At 50.0% G+C, this 15,757-nt stretch overlaps 1 protein-coding gene across 2 annotated transcripts in view; it reads left to right on the top strand.

Moving 5' to 3' along the window:
- The first annotated feature begins 8,014 nt into the window (after positions 1–8,014).
- Positions 8,015–15,757, top strand: part of ASMTL (acetylserotonin O-methyltransferase like) — a 51,661-nt gene continuing 43,918 nt past the window's right edge. Inside the window, exon 1 of one of the 2 annotated variants that reach the window (XM_054473296.2) lies at positions 8,015–8,225. In XM_054473296.2, the coding sequence (XP_054329271.1) occupies positions 8,133–8,225 (93 nt within the window). In that variant the 5' untranslated portion in view covers positions 8,015–8,132. The remainder of the gene's footprint in view (positions 8,226–15,757) is intronic. The other variant, XM_054473298.2, reaches the window with a different exon arrangement.

Raw genomic sequence — 15,757 nt, 5'->3', positions numbered from 1 at the left:
ACCAGCCTGACCAACATGGTGAAACCCCATCTCTACTAAAAATATAAAAATTGGCTGGGCGTGGTCGTGTGCACCTGCAATCCCAGCTACCTGGGAGGCCGAGACAGGAGGATTGCTTGAACCTGGGAGGCGGAAGTTGCAGTGAGCAGAGATCGCTCCACTGCACTCCAGCCTGGGTGACAGAGTGAGACCCCATCTCAAAAATAAATAAATAAAAATAAATAAATAAATAAAGGGAAGTTTATTGAGTATTAACTCACACGATCACAAGCTCCCACAATAGGCCGTCTGAAGGCTGAGGAGCAAGAAGAGCCAGTCCCAGTCCCAAAACTGAAGAACTTGGAGTCATATGTTCAAGGGCAGAAAGCATCCAGCACGGGAGAAAGACGGAGGCTGGGAGGCTAGGCCCATCTCTCCTTTTCACATTTTTCTGCCTGCTTATATTCTAGCCTCGTTGGCAGCTGATTAGATGATGCTCACCCAGATTAAGGGGTGGGGGGCCTGCCTTTCCCAGTCCACTGACTCAAATGTTCATCTCCTTTGGCAACACCCTCACAGACACACCCAAGATCAATACTTTGCATCCTTCAATCCAGTCACGTTGACACTTGGTATTAACCATCACAACCATCAGCTGGGTGGCTTACAAACAATAGACATTGCTTGCTCACAGTTCTAGAGGCTGGGGCCGGGTGTGGTGGCTCACGCCTGTAATCCCAGCACTTTGGGAGACGGAGGTGGGCGGATCATGAGGTCGGGAGTTCAAGACCAGCCTGGCCAACATGGTGAAACCCCGTCTCTACTAAAACTACAAAAATCAGCCGGGCATGGTGGCGGGCACCTGTAATCCCAGCTACTAGGGAGGCTGAGGCAGGAGAATCGCTTGAACCTGGGAGGCGGAGGTTGCAGTGAGCTGAGATCGTGCCACTGCACTCCAGCCTGGGTGACAGAGTGAGACTCCGTCTCAAAAAAAAAAAAAAAAAAGATAGACAAATGGATAGATGATAGATGAATAGATAGATACATACATGGGTAGATAGATGATAGATTGATAAATGGATGATAGGAGATAGATAGATAGATAGATGAATGATAGGTAGATGATAGATTGATAGATGATAGATGAATATATAGATGATGGATAGATGGATAACAGATTGATGATGGAAAGATAGATAGATGGATAGAAGATAGATAATAGATTGATGATGAAAAGATAGATGGGTAGATGGATAGAAGATAGATAGATAGATAGATAGATAATAGATGGATAGTTATACAGACGATAGATAGATGGATACATAGATAAACAGAATGGATGGATAGATAGATAATAGATGATAGCTAGATAGATGATAGGTAAATAATGGATACACAGATGGATAATAGATACATAGACAACATAAGAGGGGGGATAAATGATAGATGAGATAGGTAGGTAGATACAATAGATAGATGATAGGTAGGTAGAATAGATAGAAAGATAGATGATAGATAGATGGGTAGATTGATGGGTAGATCTAATGATAGATGATAGATACATAGATGATAGATTGATAGATGATAGATAGATGAATGATAGATAAATGATAAAACATAGATACACAGATGGATAGATTGATAGATGATAGATAGACAAATGATAGATACATAGATACATAGATGGATAGATATATAGATAGACAGATAGATGATAGACAGATACATACATACATACAGATGGATCGATACATAGATAGATGATAGATAGATACATACATACATAGATGGATAGATAGATGATAGACAGATACATACATACATACATAGACGGATACATAGATGATAGATACATACATAGATAGATGGATACATAGATGATAGACAGATACATACATAGACAGATAGATGGATAGATAGATATAGATACATACATAGGTGGATAGATAGATGATAGATACATACATAGATAGATGGATAGATAGATGATAGATAGATACATACATATATACATAGATGGATAGATAGATGATAGATACATATATAGATAGACGGATAGATAGATAGATGATAGACAGACACATACATAGATAGACGGATAGATAGACAGATGATAGATACATACATAGACGGATAGGTAGATGATAGACAGATACATATGTACATACATAGATGGATAGATACATAGATGATAGATACATACATAGATGGATAGATACATAGATAGATTGATAGATGATAGATAAACAGATACATACATACATACATAGATGGATAGATACATAGATGATAGACAGATACATACATACATACATACATGGATAGATACATAGATGATAGATTGACAGATACATACATACATAGACAGATGGATAGATACATAGATGATAGATAGATACATACATACATAGATGGATAGATAGATGATAGATATATACATACATACATACATAGATGGATACATAGATGATAGATACATACATAGATAGATGGATACATAGATGATAGATAGACAGATACATACATAGATAGATAGAGGGATAGATAGATATAGATACATACATAGATAGGTGGATAGATAGATGATAGATACATACATAGATAGATGGATAGATAGATGATAGATAGATACATACATATATACATAGATGGATAGATAGATGATAGATACATACATAGATAGACGGATAGATAGATAGATGATAGACAGACACATACATAGATAGACGGATAGATAGACAGATGATAGATACATACATAGACGGATAGGTAGATGATAGACAGATACATACATACATACATAGATGGATAGATACATAGATGATAGATAGATACATACATAGATAGATGGATAGATACATAGATAGATTGATAGATGATAGATAAACAGATACATACATACATACATAGATGGATAGATACATAGATGATAGACACATACATACATACATACATGGATAGATACATAGATAGATGATAGATTGACAGATACATACATACATAGACAGATGGATAGATACATAGATGATAGATACATACATACATAGATGGATAGATAGATGATAGATACATACATACATAGATAGATGGATAGATACATACATACGTAGATAGATGGATAGATACATAGATGATAGATACATACATACATAGATAGATGGATAGATAGATACATACATACATACATAGATGGATGGATAGAGAGATACATAGATATTATGGCTAAATAGATGGAAGGGTAATAGATAGATACATAGACAAGATAGATGGATACATGACAGATGAACAGCTGGATAAATGATGGATAACATGGATACATAGATGGATGATAGATAGACAAACCCTCTCATGCTAACTCAGGGTTCCTCCACCTCAGCACAGCTGACATTTGGGGCTGGAGGACTCTCTGTGGTGGGGCCATCCTGGGCACTGTAGGGTGTTGAGCAGAGACCCTGGGCTCCACCCACCAGATGGGAGCAGCACCCCCGCACTGCATGCACACCCCCAGATGTGACGGCCAAAAATATCTTCAGACATTGCCAGGTGTCTCTTGGACGGTAGGATCTCCTCAGTTGGTGGCAACTGAATCACACAAAACCCACATACATGCACACATTTGAAAATCTTTGAACCTCCAACCATGCAATGCTGGCTCAATGCAAAACAGAACGTTAAGGAGGGAAGCCCGGCCTGGTGGGATGGGGTGTATGAGTTTGCTGAGGTTGCCATAGCAAAGTCCTGTACGCTGTACAGCTTAAACAACAGACGTTGATTCTCCCACAGTCCTGGAGGCTGGAGGTCTGAGATCCAGGTGTGGGCAGGGCTGGTTCCTCCTGAGGCCTCTCTCCTGGGCTTGGAGATGCCGTCTTCTCCGTGTGTCCTCACAGGGTCGTCCCTCCATGTGTGTCTGTGTCTTCAGCTCCTCTTCTCATGTTATGAGATGTCTTAGTCCATTGCAGGCTGCTATCACAGAATACCATAGACTGGGTTGCTTATTAACAACAGGCATTGGCCGGGCACGGTGGCTCACGCCTGTAATCCCAGCACTTTGGGAGGCCAAGGCGGGTGGATCATGAGGTCAGGAGATCGAGACCATCCTGGCTAACATGGTGAAAACCCGTCTCTACTAAAAAATAGAAAAAAAATTAGCCAGGCATGGTGGTGGGTGCCTGTAGTCCCAGCTACTCGGGAGGATGAGGCAGGAGAATGGCATGAACCCAGGAGGCGGAGCTTGCAGTGAGCCCAGGTGGCGCCTCTGCACTCCAGCCTGGGTGACAGAGTGAGACTCTGTCTCAAAAAGAAACAAACAAACAAAACAAAACAAACAAATAAAAAACAGGCATTGGCCAGGCACAGTGGCTCATGCCTGTAATTCCAGCATTTTGGGAGGCTGAAGTGGGTGGATCACCTGAGGTCAGAAGTTCAAGACCAGCCTGGCAAATATGGAGAAATCCCATCTCTACTAAAAAATACAAAAAATTAGCCGGGTGTGGTGGCGGTCCCAGATACTTGGGAGGCTGAGGCAGGAGAGTCACTTGAACCTGAGAGGTGGAGGTTGCAGTGAGCCGAGATTGTGCCACTGCACTCCAGTCTGGGTGACAGAGCAAGAGTCAGTCTAAAAAAAGAAAAAAAAAAAAGCAAAGAAAGATCTGAAAGTCACTGAAGGGTACATTGAGAGCAGGAGGAGGCTGCAGTAGCCAGGGCTTCAGAGCAGTTAAAGCTCTGCCTGCTGGGGTTGCAATGATGTGGCCGTAATGGAGAACTTACAGGGATAAATACAGGCGTGTTAAAGGCTGCTGGACCTCATCTCTGGTTAGCACTCCTTCTGGAATGCTGGTATGGAGGACCGGGTTGATTCGTTTCTTCCCATAGATATCTCCACCTGGTGAATGGCACCTTATTTGGAAATAGGGTCCTCACATGTGCAATTAGTTCATGATTTCAAGATATCACGCTGGATTAAGGTGGACCCTAAGTCCAATGACAGGTGTCCTTTTAAGAGACAGAAGAGGAGACACAGACACAGAGGATAAGGACACATGGAGACGGACGCAGAGACTACAGCGATGCGGCCACAAGCCCAGAGATGCCTGGAGCCCCCAGGAGCTGGAAGAGGCAGGAAGGATCCTCTCCTAGAGCCTCAAGAAGGAAACAAACACAATTGCAATGGTTTAGATGGTGAGCTCCAAACAATATGTCCATGTCCTAAGGCCCAGAACCTGGCAATGAGACCTCATTTGGAAAAAGGATCTTTGCAGATGTGATTAACAATCTGGAGATGAGATCATCCTGGAGAAGGATGGGCCCTAAACACAATGACAGGTGTCCTTGTAAGAGACAGAAGAGGAGACACAGACACAGAGGAGAAGGACACATGGAGACGGATGCAGAGACTACAGCGATGCAGCCACAAGCCCAGGGATGCCTGGAGCCCCCAGGAGCTGGAAGAGGCAGGAAGGACCCGCCCCTAGAGCCTTCAGAGGGAGCGTTGCCCTGCCTATTCCTTGATTTCTAATGTCTGGCCTCCAGAGCTGTAATACAATTAATTTTTTGCTGTTTTAAGCCCCAGGGTTTTGAGTGACAGTTACCAGCAACCCCCACTCTAGGTCACTAAACCCTCCAGCTTTGCCTGTACCCATGTAGGAAGTGGCAGCTTTCACTTCATCTTCTATAGAGAATTACTGTAATTTCCTTTGCTATTTTTCTTTATGATTTAATATCTCACCCGCAGCTGGGCCCAGTGGCTCACACCTGTAATCCCAGCACTTTGGGAGGCTGAGTCGGGTGGATCACCTGAGGTCAGAAGTTCAAGACCAGCCTGGCCAACACAGCGAAATCCCATCTCTACTAAAAATACAAAAATTAGCCCGGTGTGATGGCAGGTGCCTGTAATCCTAGCTACTCAGGAGGCTGAGGCAAGAGAATCGCTTGAACCTGGGAGGTGGAGGTTGCAGTGAGATGAGATTGCACCATTGCACTCCAGCCTGGGCGACAGAGTGAGACTCAGTCTCAAAAAACAAAGAAAGAAAAGAAAAGAAAAGAAAAGAAAAGAAAAGAAAGAAAGAAAGAAAGAAAGAAAGAAAGAAAGAAAGAAAGAAAGAAAGAAAGGAAAGAAAGGAAGAAAGGAAGAAAGAAAGAAAGAAAGAAAGAAAGAAAGAAAGAAAGAGGAAGGAAGGAAGAAAGAAAGAAAACAAACAAACGAAAACCTTCACCTGCATGGAGTTTATGTTATATACAGTAGTTTGTAAACTTGTGATTCTTTCTATTGCTTCAAAACGAAGAAAGTTACTTCTCCAAAATTCTGAAATGTGAATCTATGTGCTTTTTAAAATTTTTTTCAAAAACTCACAATATTGAAAATCAGACATCACATGGTTTAGATGTTTTTTTCCTCTCTTTTATTTGAGTCTTCTGTAACTTCTCTGACTACAGTTTTTCGTTTTCTCCATAATGTGTTGGACACCCTCAGATGTCATTCCACAGTTAACAAAATTAACCGTAGGATTCCATTTTCTGTATCTACACATCACTGGCATAGGCTCTGGGTATATTATTATTTTTGACATTTTATTTTAAAATCTTTTGAGTCACAAAGGCTGGGGAAACAGTGCCGGAGTCTCCACGCCAAGCTGGGTTTATGTGGAGCAGGTGCGGCTGGGCTCTGGGGTTTAAGAAAAATCCTCGCACAGCTCACGCGCGCCCCCTGCAGTCTGCGGCGCGCAAGGGACCCGCTGCCCTGGAGGTGGGGTCCATTTAGGGAGGGAAGGTACAGCCGAGACCACCAGGGCGCCCCCCACCTCACAGCGCCGGCTCTGGTCCCATCCCTGCGCCCCCCGCACTGCGCCCACAGGGGGTCCCCACGCCGCGCCCATCGCCACGCCCGCGCGGATCCCCAACGTCCACGCCCCTCCCACAAGGACCCCCACCTTCTCCACGCCCCTCCCACCAGGCCCGAGGGGACCCCCATCTCCCCGCCCTTCCCACCCGGCCCACGGGGACCCCCATATCCCTACCCCTCCCAGCATTCTCGCGGGGACCCTCATCTCCAAACCCCTCCCACCATCCCCGCGGGGATCCCCATCTCCACGCGCCTCCCAGCATCCCCGCGGGGACTTCCATCTCCACGCCCCTCCCACCAGGTCCGTGGACACGCCCATCTCCACGCCCCTCCCACCAGGCCCACGGGGACCCCCATCTCCACGCCACTCCCACCAGGCCCTCGGGAACCCCTCTCCCATCTCCACGCCCCTCCTACCAGGTCCGTGGACACCCCCATCTCCACGCTCCTCCCACCAGGCCCACGGGGACCCCCATCTCCACGCCACTCCCACCAGGCCCACGGGGACCCCCATCTCCACGCCACTCCCACCAGGCCCGCGGGGACCCCCATCTCCACGCCACTCCCACCGGTCCTGGAGGGATCTTCCCCATCTCCATGCCCCTCCCACCAGGCCCGTGGACACCCCCATCTCCACGCGACTCGCACCGGGTCCGCGGGGAACCCCCCATCTCTACCTTCCCCGACATGGCACCCACAAGACCCCCATCTCTGAGCCTGGCCCCCCCTTGTGCGAGTAAGAACACCCCCACCCCCACAGCTGCCCACAACCTCAGCCGCGGGAACTCCAGCATTTCCACTCCCAACGCCGCGCCTGCAAGGAACCCCAAGTATCCACGCAGCCTTTCCTCCCTGGGACCCCCCTGCTGCCTGCGCGATTGTAGGTCTTGGCGCCGCAGGCGGGGCGGGGCGGGGCGGGGCGAGGAGGGGCGGGGACGGGGCCCGGGAGGCGGAGCTGGGGGCGGTGCTTCATCAAGCGGCCGGGGCGGTGTCCGGGGGGAGGCGGGCGGGGGTGTGGCCTGGGCGTGGCCTCACGGGGAGCTCAATGGAGGCGTGACATGGGCGTGGCCTGGCGGAGAGGGCATTGGAGGTGTGGCCTGGGCGTGGCCTGACGGAGCAGTCAATGGAGGCGTGGCCTGGGCGCGGCCTCGCGGGGAGGCCAATGAAGGCGCGGACTGGGCGTGGCCTCGCGGAGACGGGCGGGGGCGTGGCCTCGCGGAGGCGGGACTCTGGCCGTAGTTTTCTGCAGCCGCGCTACGCGCACCGCGGGCTCCGGGCCAGCACCTGCGGACTCCCGGCTCCCGGCGTGGACGCCATGGTGCTGTGCCCGGTGATCGGGAAGCTGCTGCACAAGCGCGTGGTGCTGGCCAGCGCCTCCCCACGCCGTCAGGAGATCCTCAGCAACGCGGTGCGGCCTGGGCCTGGGCGGGGCAGGGGACCGGGGACGGAGGGGCTGAACCCAGGAGGGCCCAGCGACTCAGGAACCCTAGGGATAGGGATGGGACAGTGACCCGAGACCCTTAGGGATGGGGGAGGGTAGAGTGTCCCGGGACCTCCAGGGATAGGGTTGGGGAGAGTGACCCGGAACCTCTAGGGATGGGGGAGGGGAGAGTAACCCGGAACCCCCTAGGGATGGGGGTGGGGAGTGACCTGGGACCCCTTAGGGATGGGGGAGGGGAGCGTAACCTGGGACCCCTAGGAATGGGGAGGGTAGAGTGACCCAGGACCGCCAGGGGTGGAGACAGCAGAGTGACCCCGGAGCCCCATGGATGGGGATGGGGACAGTAACCCGGGACCCCCAGGCATGGGGAAGGGGAGAGTAACCCGGGACCTCCAGGCATGGGGATGGGGAGACTAACCTGGGACCCCCAGGGATGGGGAAGAGGAGAGTAACTTGGGACCCCTAGGAATGGGGAGGGCAAGTGACCCAGGACCCCCCTAGGGATGGCGGTGGGGAGAGTAACCCGGGACCCCTAGGAATGGGGAGGGCAAGTGACCCGGGACCCCCCTAGGGATGGCGGTGGGCAGAGTGACCCGGAACCCCTAGGCATGGGGAGGGTAGAGTAACCCAGGACCCCTAGGAATGGGGAGGGCAGAGTGACCCAGGACCCCCCTAGGGATGGGGGAGGGGAGAGTAAGCCGGGATCCCCCTAGGGATGGGGGTGGGGAGAGTAACCCGGGACCCAAAGGGATGGGGGAGGGGAGAGTGACTCGGAACCCCTAGGCATGGGGTTGGGGAGAGTGACCCAGAACCCCCTAGGGATGGGGGAGGGGAGAGTAACCCAAAACCCCTAGGGGTGAGGGAGGGGAGAGTAACCCGGAACCCCTAGGGATGAGGGAGAGAAGAGTAAGCCGGAAGCCCTAGGGATGAGGGAGGGGAGGGTAACCCGAAACCCCTAGGCATGGGGTTGGGGAGAGTGACCCAGAACCCCCTAGGGTTGAAGGAGGGGAGAGTGACCCAGGACCCCCTGGGGATGAGGGAGGGGAGAGTAACCCGGGACCCCCCCAGGGATGGTGGAGGGAAGAGTAATGCAGGACCCCTAGGGATGAGGGAGGGGAGAGTAACCTGGAACCCCTAGGGATGAGGGTGGGGAGAGTAACCAAAAACCCCTAGGCATGGGGTTGGGGAGAGTCACCCGGTACCCCCTAGGGTTGAAGGAGGGGAGAGTGACCCACGACCCCCTAGGGATGGGGTTGGGGAGAGTGACCTAGAACCCCTAGGCATGGGGTTGGGGAGAGTGACCCGGGACCCCCTAGGGATGGGGAGGGAGGAGTGACCCAGGACCCCCTAGGGATGGGGTAGGGGAGAGTGACCCAGGATGCCCTAGTGATGGGGGAGGGGAGAGTGATCCAGGACCTCCTGGGGATGGGGGAGGGGAGAGTAACCCAAGACCCCTAGGAATGGGGGAGGGGAGAGTAACTCGGGACCCCCTAGGGATGGGGGAGGGGAGTGACCTGGGACCCCTAGGGATTGGGGAGGTGAGTGACTCAGGACTTCTAGGGATGGAGTGGGCCCTGTGACTGAAGGTTGGACTTTGTAGCTGGGGTATGGGAAGTGTTTCCTGGTGCCCCCATGAGGATCTTATTGCGGGTGGCAGGACGCCTAGGCAGTGGGTGTCTGCCTCTCTCTGGAGCCCTAATCACATGGAGGAGAGGGTCTAGTGATGAAGGGATAGTTACTCGTGATGGGGGGTAGTTACTGGTGACAGGGGGATAGTTATAGGTGATGTGGGATAGTTACTGGTAATGGGAGATAGTTACTGGTGATGGGGGGATAGTTACTGGTGATGGGGGGATAGTTACTGGTGATGGGGGATAGTTACTGGTGATGGGGGATAGTTACTGGTGATGGGAGATAGTTACTGGTGATGGGGGTTAGTTACTGGTGATGAGGGATAGTTACTGGTGATGATGGGGCATAGTTACTGGTGATGGGGGTAGTTACTTGTGATGGGAGGATAGTTACTGGTGATGGGAGGTTAGTTACTGGTGATGGGAGGATAGTCACTGGTGATGGGGGTTAGTTACTGGTGATGGTGGGATAGTTACTGGGTTTGATGATGGAGCATAGTTACTGGTGATGGGGGTAGTTAGTGGTGATGGGGGTAGTTACTGGTGATGTGGGGTAGTTAGTGGTGATGGGAGGATAGTTACTGTTGATGGGAGATAGTGTTGATGAGAGGATACTTACTGGTGATGGGGGGATAGTTACTGGTGATGATGGGGCATAGTTACTGGTGATGATGGGGCATAGTTACTGGTGATGGGGATAGTTACTGGTGATGGGGGTAGTTACTGGTGATGGGGGGTAGTTACTGGTGATGAGGTGGCATAGTTACTGGTGATGCAGGTAGTTACTGGTGATGGGGGTAGTTACTGGTGATGGGGGATAGTTACTGGTGATGGGGGTAGTTACTGGTGATGGGGATTAGTTACTGGTGATGGGGGGTAGTTACTGGTGATGAGGGGGCATAGTTACTGGTGATGCGGGTAGTTACTGGTGATGGGGGTAGTTACTGGTGATGGCAGAAAAGTTACTGGTGATGGTAGGGTAGTTACTGGTTGCCTGTGGATAGTGCAGTGAGGCAGGAGTGTATTCTTAGGGACTAAGGACTGGAGGTCTGGTACCCTGGGAGGGGGGACACCACGTGCCTGGTCCTAGTGATGGGGATGAGAGTGGTTGGGGTGCCTTACAGAAGGCATGGGTCTCCATGATTGGGGGGTGACGGGGCATAGGGCAGGGGTCTATGTGATCTGGGGTTGAGATCTGCAGGGCAGGTCCAGGGCTTGGCGACTGGTGCCCTGAAGACCAGGATGGGTGTCAGGGCTAGGATCTGGGGGCACCTTCAAGAGGTGAGGAGGGCTGAGGAGGGTATAAGAGTTGAAGAAAGACGAAAGAAGGAAAGCAGCTTCACAGTCAAAGATGGGTTTATTTTGGAGAACAAGCCTGAGTGGGGCTTCTGGCTGAGTTAGGTCAGGAGTGTTCTCTCTTACGGACTACGGGTATTTAAGGGTTCAGGAAGAGGAATCTTATCGCAGGCTCGGAATGTTTCTGTGTGAGGCAAAGTTGACTGAGGGGTTGGAATGTCTCTGGTCTGAGGGGAGGTTATCTTGGGCTTGGGATGTTTCTGGTCAGAGGCAGTTTATTTCAGGGTTTGACTGTTTCTGGTCATGCTGACATTAGTCATTAGGCTGATGTTTTGGGGCTGGTTTTAGGCAGTTTTTAATCAAGGGAACTTAAAATGGCAGTGCTTGTCGAAGATGGCGGTGTCTGTCCAAGATGCTGATGTGTGTCCAAGATGGTGATGCTTATCCAAGATGGTGGTGTGTGTCCAAAATGGGGGTGCTTATCCAAGATGGCGGTGTGTGTCCAAGATGGTGTGTGTCCAACATGGTGATGCTTATCCAAGATGGCGGTGTGTGTCCAAGATGGTGTGTGTCCAAGATGGTGGTGCTTATCCAAGATGGTGGTGTGTGTCCAAGATGGCGGCGCTTGTCCAAGATGGCGTTATGGGTCCAAGATGGCGGTGTGTGTCCAAGATGGTGGTGCTTATCCAAGATGGTGGCGTGTGTCCAAGATGGTGTGTGTCCAAGATGGTGTGTGTCCAACATGGTCGTGCTTATCCAAGACGGCGGTGTGTGTCCAAGATGGTGGCGCTTGTCCAAGATGGCGTTATGGGTCCAAGATGGTGGTGTGTGTCCAAGATGGCGTTATGGGTCCAAGATGGTGGTGTGTGTCCAAGATGGCAGTGTGTGTCCAAGATGGCAGTGCGTATCCAAGATGGTGGTGTGTGTCCAAGATGCTGTGTGTCCAAGATGGTGATGCTTATCCAAGATGGTGGTGTGTGTCCAAGATGGTGTGTGTCCCAGATGGTGGTGCTTATCCAAGATGGCGGTGTGTGTCCAAGATGGCAGTGCGTATCCAAGATGGTGGTGTGTGTCCAAGATGCTGTGTGTCCAAGATGCTGTGTGTCCAAGATGGTGGTGCTTATCCAAGATGGCGTTGTGTGTCCAAGATGGTGGTGCTTATCCAAGATGGCGGTATGTGTCCAAGATGGCGGTGTGTGTCCAAGATGGCAGTGCGTATCCAAGATGGTGGTGTGTGTCCAAGATGCTGTGTGTCCAAGATGCTGTGTGTCCAAGATGGTGGTGCTTATCCAAGATGGCGTTGTGTGTCCAAGATGGTGGTGCTTATCCAAGATGGCGGTATGTGTCCAAGATGGCGGTGTGTGTCCAAGATGGTGTGTGTCCAAGATGGCGTTATGGGTCCAAGATGGCGGTGTGTGTCCAAGATGGCAATGCTCCTGTTCTGTGAATCCAGACCCTCTAGTAATAAAGGGACGAGGGGTGGTATGTTCTTTCCGGCCACTTCCTGCTGCGGGAGGTCGTCATTACGGGTCACCAAACGCAGCCCTGGAGGGGAAGAGGTTGATTTGTTCCTGGTAGCACTCTTTGTTTTGGGGCCTTCCAAGCAGCACCTGTTGAAACATCTAGCTTTTAGTTCATAGGGCTTTCAGAAAGCAGAACTTGGGTTTCAGGAGTTTTCAGTTAGGAAAAATTGGAGAAAAAGAAAAAGGAAAAGAATGCAAAACATTATCTTGGAGACTTGTAGCCAGAAAAATTAGAATTTAATTCAAACTGTAGAAAAGAATAAAAACTGAAAACCATTAGGCAAAACTAGAATTTCACGACGGGTAACTATAGTTTTTCAAACACGATTTTTCTTTTTCCAGTTTTCCCACTTTTATTAAAAGACAAATTATGGGCTGGGTGTGGTGGCTCACGCCTGTCATCCCAGCACTTTGGGAGGCCGAGGTGGGCGGATCACGAGGTCAGGAGATCGAGACCATCCTGGCTAACATGGTGAAACCCCGTCTCTACTAAAAATACAAAAAATTAGCCGGGCATGGTTGCGGGTTTCTGCAGTACCAGCTACTCAGGAGGCTGAGGCAGGAGAATGGCATGAACGCAGGAGGTGGAGCTTGCAGTGAGCTAAGATTGAGCCACTTCACTCCACCCTGGATGACAGAGCGAGACTCTGTCTCAAAAAGAAAAAAAAAAGACAAATTATGGTAGGACTGGTTTGCTTTATTATACTTGGCCTAATTATATGTATACAGTGCAGCAAGAATAATTATTATTTTTACTTTTATTTATTTACTTATTTATTTTGAGACGGAGTCTCCCTCTGTCACCCAGGTTGGAGTGCAGTGGCGCGATCTCAGCTCACTGCAGACTCTGCCCTGCCGGGTTCAAGTGATTCTCCTGCCTCAGCCTCCTGAGTAGCTGGGACTACAGGCACCTGCCATCACGCCCGGCTAATTTTTTGTATTTTTAGTAGAGATGGGGTTTCACCGTGTTAGCCAGGATGGTCTCGATCTCCTGACCTGGTGATCCGCCTGCCTCGACCTCTGAAAATGCTGGGATTACTGGCGTGAGCCACCGTGCCCAGCCAAGAATAATTATTTTTTACGTAGGCCTTTTAAATTGGCTTTGATGGTGTAGCAGGATGAGCTGCAGACAAAACTCCTCAGACACCGGATTAAAGAAGGAAGAGGTTTTTATTCGGTGGGGAGCATCGGCAGACTCGCGTCTTAAGAGCCGAGCTCCCCGAAAAAGAAATTCCTAGTCCTTTTAGGGGCTTACAACTCTAAGGGGTCCACGTGAAAGGGTCGTGATACATCAAGTAAACGTGAGGAACGTGACTGGGGGCTACATGCATCAGCTGACAGAACAAAAAGTTTTACAGTGCTTTCTCATACAATGTCTGGAATTTACAGATAACACCAGTAGTTTCGGTCAGGGGTTAATATTATTATTATTTTAACCACCAGGGCTGGGTGGTGGCGCCAAGGTCGTCTGGCTATTTATCTTCCTTCTGTTTCTTTTCCAGCTTTTTCTTTCTCCCTTTTGTCCTGTCTTATAAACTAGGGAAAAGGGGAGGATGGGGAGGAGCTGGGAAGGGTAACAGGAGAAGTAGTGGTCTCATTTCATAAAACCAGGCACGTGAGTCCCTGGTCCCTGGTAAGACAAGGAATCTCAGATGGGACCTTTTTAAAGCTGAGTCCAGTCAGGGGTTTGTACCATTAAATACCTATGAGTTGGGCAAATTCCTTTCCTCTTGAGGTTCCAACATAACTTGGGGTTCTGGGCCTGTCAGAAACTAACATTCTTTTCTTAGCACAGGTTGGAAACCCTGTACAGAGACTGCGTACACAAAATAGAAGGCCAGTTTTCCAAGGCCTTTCTTGGCTCCATAAGTCAAGTTTGATTCCTTAAAGGAAAGCACAGCATTCCAGTCAAAGCTTTGCTAAAATAACCAGTTTTTCCAATTGTGTCCTCTTAGTAAAGAAAACAGATTTTTATTGCACTTATGCAAATATTTATGTTGCCATAAATTAAGAAGACTTAAGGCCGGCCACGGTGGCTCACGCCTGTCATCCCAGCACTTTGGGAGGCCGAGGCGGGCGGATCACGAGGCCAGGAGATGGAGACCAGCCTGGCTAACACGGTGAAACCCCATCTCTACTAAAAATACAAAAAATTAGCCGGGCGTGGTGGCAGGTGCCTGTAGTCCCAGCTCCTCGGGAGGCTGAGGCAGGAGAATGGCGTGAACCCGGGAGGCGGAGGTTGCAGTGAGCTGGGATCGCGCCATTGCACTCCAGCCTGGGCGACAGAGCGAGACTCCATCTCAAAATAAAAAAATGTCATGAGATGTAGGGACCAGCCCCACAGGGTCGGTGGGTCTCTCCCCATGTGCAGAGACAAGAGAGTGTAGAAATAAAGACACAAGACAAAGAGATAAAAGAAAAGACCGTGGGGGACCACCAAGATGCAGAGACCAGTAGTGGCCCCGAATGCCAGGCTATGCTGATATTTATTGGATACAAGAGAAAGGGGCAAGATAAGGAGAGTGAGCCATCTCCAATCATAGGTAAGGTCACGTGGGTCACATGTCCACTGGACAGGGGGCCCTTCCCTTTCTGGCAGCCGAGGCAGAGAGAGAGAGGAGAGACAGACAGCTTACGCCATTATTTCTGCTTATCAGAGACTTTTAGTACTTTCACTAATTTGCTACTGCTATCTAAAAGGCAGAGACAAGTGTACAGGATGGGACATGAAGGCAGACTAGGAGCGTGACCACTGAAGCACAGCATCACAGGGAGAGGGTTAGGCCTCCGGATAACTGCACAAGAGGTGGAGGAGCACAGTCTTCTCTAAACTCCCTCAGGGAAAGGGAGACTCCCTTTCCTGGTCTGCTAAGTAGCGGGTGTTTTTCCTTGACACTGAAGCTACTGCTAGACCACGGTCTGCCTAGCAATGGGCGTCTTCCCAGATGCTGGCGTTACCGCTAGACCAAGGAGCCCTCTGGTGACCCTGTCCAGGCATAACAGAAGGCTCGCACTCTTGTCTTCTGGTCACTTCTGGTCACTTCTCACT

This window comes from Pongo pygmaeus, chromosome Y, assembly GCF_028885625.2.
Source record: "Pongo pygmaeus isolate AG05252 chromosome Y, NHGRI_mPonPyg2-v2.0_pri, whole genome shotgun sequence".
NCBI classification, from domain to species: Eukaryota; Metazoa; Chordata; class Mammalia; order Primates; family Hominidae; genus Pongo; species Pongo pygmaeus.
The sequence above is the reverse complement of the archived record's forward strand: the minus strand, read 5'-3'. Positions and strand labels throughout refer to the sequence as shown.